The following is a 4,151-nucleotide window of genomic DNA, read 5'->3' as shown; positions in this document are numbered from 1 at the left end:
ATGTGACATGATCTTCTCTAGGTATGTTGATCGTGGCTCATGCGTATATATTTTAAGTGTGTGATTGATGGAGACAATTACGTCAAGGAAGTACACAACGCCGAGATAAATTTTACTCCATGGCATGCTCACACGGATTGATCTAGTGACGAGCTCACGGATGTACTAAAAATAAATTTCCTCGCAGTTGGGGTACTAGCCACCCTTCACTCCGATCGTTTAGTGACAAGAGTCTTTCGTGCGAGGAGAAGAACCCATAATCATGCGAATGATCTGCCTGCTGACCAGGCTTCTTTCCGCACAAAACGACACACTAGCGACGTCTTTCATAAGATTTTGATCAAGTCCAAAGGTTTTTCTTTGGACTGATTCTTGAAAGATTTCACTTGAGCTAAAAGACAAAGTGCCTTGACCACGTAAAAGGTTGATAAAGTTGTTCTGGTCTGATCAGAAGAAATCAGAAACACTTTCGGGTTGAGGGCTAAAGGGTTGAAATCGCGAGGTCATGTCGATAAGTTCAAGAATGACTTCAGGCTTTGTCAATTGAAGAGTATAAAAACGCAAGCTCTTCTACAATCCTTGGTAAATTCTTCGTCAATCTCCATCCACAAGTCTATCCGAAAAGTAACTCCTTATCTATCATCACAATCTCTACGAGAAAATGAGAGAGTCCTGTTATGATATTCTTGGTGTCAAACGTCATGACAATCAAGACGCAATTTTACATAGTTTTCTAGTTCATCGTCTCATGCTCAACCGAGAGGGCTCATCCCAGGACCGAGCGCATTACAGAAGGGTCAAGAATGCGTTTGAAATTCTCCATGATCGTAAGTTTCGCGATATACTCTCCTTTGATCTTTACTTATAAGATCCATTGTGTTTTGATTCTCGATAGCTGCCAAACGTAGACTACATGACGCATTCCTTGATTCCAATGCTCATTCTCCAAGACCTTCAAGTTCATCACCTGCACCAGCTGCACCCAGGCTTCAATATCAAGCCTTACGTGCTGGAAGTTCTACCCAGGTCCGAACAACCAACAATAGAACCCTAGTTGATTTCACACCGACTTTGGATCCTCATAAATCGGGTGCCAAAGAACGTCGATTATACCTCTATGGTGATTCAGAAAAAGGTTCGAATCCGCCCTTTGCTACAAACGAATCAACCATCCCGTTCCCTACGAAAATCCCGTGGCCTACAATCAAACGAAAAGAAGCAAAGGACAATATGGCTGCTTATGTAGATCCTCCTAAACCTCAGGCTCTACCTGAAAGTGAGAATGGCAAGGAAAAACAAATTGAAGCTAAGCGCCGTCCCTCCAAGCTTCAGAAGAAGAGACCGTCATGAAGTACTACTATTTTGTCAAGTTTAAGAGTGTAATCAAGTTCAACACGTGGTTCTCTTGAATTTCTGGGTAGAAAGGTCTACTAGTATTCCATTTTCATGTCCGGAATTATCTTTTCTAGTTTCCTCATTTTGTCTTCTTGTATCACTAGTGATTTAGTGTGATGTTCTCAGCTAAAAATGTGATCATCGATAAACACGTTGATTTGTTTGTTTCTTCGCTTGATTTTTGTTGAGATCAAGAATTACGCGAGACTGAGTGATCCCAGAATCGTAGGTTTGATAGGAAGGTTTGCCATTTTTCGTCGCAAGAGTGTGCGGTTTTCTAAAAGCCTGTCGTGTTGAAAATGCCACGAAACATCCAGCTACAAACCTTTGCCAGAGTTTTTTCTTGTCTGAAAAGCGCTTCATCTTAGAATACGCAAGCCTTGGAATGTCGACTTGAAGCTTGAATGATTGCAAAACTTCCCATATTTGGGGGCAAAATGGATTTTCGCGTTATGCTCCGCATACATGACGTCATCGGTACCGGACTCGCTGTTTACCATGCAAATCAGATCTAATCATTGCACCGAATGCAGGGGATGAGCCCCCAAACCAAACGTCAATGGCGGATTCTAACGATATCAGGGTCGTCATCTTCGACATTGGTTGGTCGTCAATAGCTTCATCCATCATAGTTGTGGCGATGATACATGATCATACCGACTTATTAAACTTTGTTGCACGTTGCTTATCAATTCCCCTTTGAACGATGGACAGGAGGCGTGGTCGCAAAATCACCACTGTGGGTCGTAGTTCACCGCGAATGCTCAATCCAAGTCATTAATGGGGTACTTGAAACTATCATCTTGCTCAACGGGAATTGGACCAATATTTTGATCTGCTTTCGAATCGTAGGATTGGAATAGCGAAATTTGAGAAGCAGAACGCATTACCTCATGACTATCTGAACGTAGCGATGACTGCACGAGGTCCCGAAGGAGCATTTCAACTACTAGAGACAGGTCGGATTCAGTTACCGGAGTTCTACTCTCAGGTTGGCCAGATTTTCGGTGCTTGATGTGCTTGCTACCTTCATCGTTGGAGAATAATCACAATGAGCTAAAGGATGTTGGCAGTTCGGTCAAGAGATGAGCGACACAAAGTTCAATAATAGTGCATATCAGCAACATTGTCTACGCACCTCAAAATGTGAGTCGCAAGGAGCTGCCCTCGTTTCTTGACCATTCGAGTTGGAAATCTCGTCCAACAACTTTTGAAGAAGGGTTATAGGAGTCGATAATGACTCAAGGATAATCTCTGTAGCTGTTCCGCCTTTGCCCGTTCAGGCTCCAGTAGATGGAAAAGAGGTAAGCCAGATATCAGATGTCCCCGCAATATTGATGATACTTCATCTTTCTGGTGCTGATCTTTGTTTTTATGCTCGAAATGGGACAGCTGTGGAGAATGATGATGGGCGAAGCTTCATCCTTCAATACCCCCATTATCCAAGTGATCAAACGTTTAAAAGGTGATGTATGGCAAGTCTATTGTTCAGTGTTTGTCTAAGCCTAACTCGTCCTTATCATCTGTTGCACTACACCCAGGCTCAGGAAGTTACAAGGTAGCAGCCCTGACGAATAATTTCAACCTGGCTCCGGGAGTCAAAGAGGATGACGCGGAGGCCCTAGGTATCATGCCCAAAGAGATAAAGCAACTGTTTGACGATTTCATTGAGAGTAGCCAAGTGGGAATGCGGTGAGCAAATACATGATTCACCTCTGTCTTGTCCTATTGCTCTCGAGTACCTGTCAAATGTGTTATTATCAACGGGTAGGAAACCGGATCCGAAGTTCTTTCAGTATGCTTTGAATCGATTGGGTGCGGAGCCACACAGAACTGTCTTTCTAGATGATATTGGGTCAGTGGCTTGTCTTTCGTTCATGTCACTTGAAGGCGGAGATTTCGGAAATATGATAACAGAGTTGGAGTCAACTGACCGAGTCTATTTACATCCCTCCAAATCCGCACACAGCATGAACCTCAAAGCCGCACAAGCATTGGGAATCAAGACCATACGTGAGTTGTCTGATAGCTTTGATTTGAGCTAGCCATACACAGCTTAAAATTCATTCATGGCAACAGGGGTGGGTATTTATGATGTGGACCCGGCAATTCGTGCTCTTCAAAAATACGTACCAGACGTAGACTTATTGAGTTGCTGCTCTGATCATGCTGGAGTATCCAAATTATAGCCGAGTCTTATGGGATTTGATGATCCTGAAGTCACATTCTCTCTCTCGATTCCTTCTCTCTTTCTATTTATGCTTTGGGTGAGATCGCGATGTTGTCTCTGCATCTGTAATCACAAAATGAGTTCTGCGCACTTCAGGATCAGTGCGCTGATACAATTTGTGATTGCATTTTGATGAAGTTTATAATGCTTATGCCTGAGAACAAGGAAATTGAACCAGATCTCCAAAACCTATCCCCTCCACCAAAATCACCTTTTTGATTCCAAAAGTGGTTTTGGAATTGTGGGATTGAGGACTCTGTGTCTATAGCTTTTTGGAACAAACAATGGTTTTTTCTCACTCTTCAAGTTTCAATACTTGAGGTACAATCCTGTTCTACATCTCCTTGTTTTTTGCAATAAGCACTATACTCAGATACAACTTCTTGTGCTGGGGGCAATATCCTGTTGGCCTAGTTCCCCTGCTTAAGGGAAGCAAGAGAGGATTGTATGCTCAAGCCTTGCTGCTCTGTTACCAGAACACAGGTTTGCTTGTACCAAAGAGTTGCCACAAGTAAGTTGTAGCTTT

The 4,151-nt window shown here is 43.0% G+C and overlaps 2 protein-coding genes across 2 annotated transcripts; both read left to right on the top strand.

The window, feature by feature from the left end:
* Positions 1-661: 661 nt before the first annotated feature.
* On the top strand, positions 662-1,350 carry MELLADRAFT_69900 (uncharacterized protein; the record flags this gene model as incomplete). Its single annotated transcript, XM_007419087.1, has 2 exons — positions 662-827; positions 896-1,350. 2 exons carry the CDS (start codon positions 662-664, stop codon positions 1,348-1,350), a joined length of 621 nt encoding a protein of 206 aa, XP_007419149.1.
* An 825-nt stretch (positions 1,351-2,175) lies between these two features.
* On the top strand, positions 2,176-3,584 carry MELLADRAFT_84850 (uncharacterized protein; the record flags this gene model as incomplete). Its single annotated transcript, XM_007419088.1, has 8 exons — positions 2,176-2,180; positions 2,248-2,402; positions 2,452-2,541; positions 2,626-2,699; positions 2,788-2,888; positions 2,947-3,087; positions 3,167-3,408; positions 3,475-3,584. The coding sequence occupies 8 exons, from the start codon at positions 2,176-2,178 to the stop codon at positions 3,582-3,584; spliced, it is 918 nt and encodes a 305-aa protein (XP_007419150.1).
* Positions 3,585-4,151: the final 567 nt, after the last annotated feature.

The sequence above is a fragment of the Melampsora larici-populina genome (genome assembly GCF_000204055.1).
Source record: "Melampsora larici-populina 98AG31 unplaced genomic scaffold MELLAscaffold_126, whole genome shotgun sequence".
NCBI classification, from domain to species: domain Eukaryota; kingdom Fungi; phylum Basidiomycota; class Pucciniomycetes; order Pucciniales; family Melampsoraceae; genus Melampsora; species Melampsora laricis-populina.
Note: the sequence above shows the minus strand (reverse complement) of the source record. Positions and strands in the feature narration are given on the sequence as shown.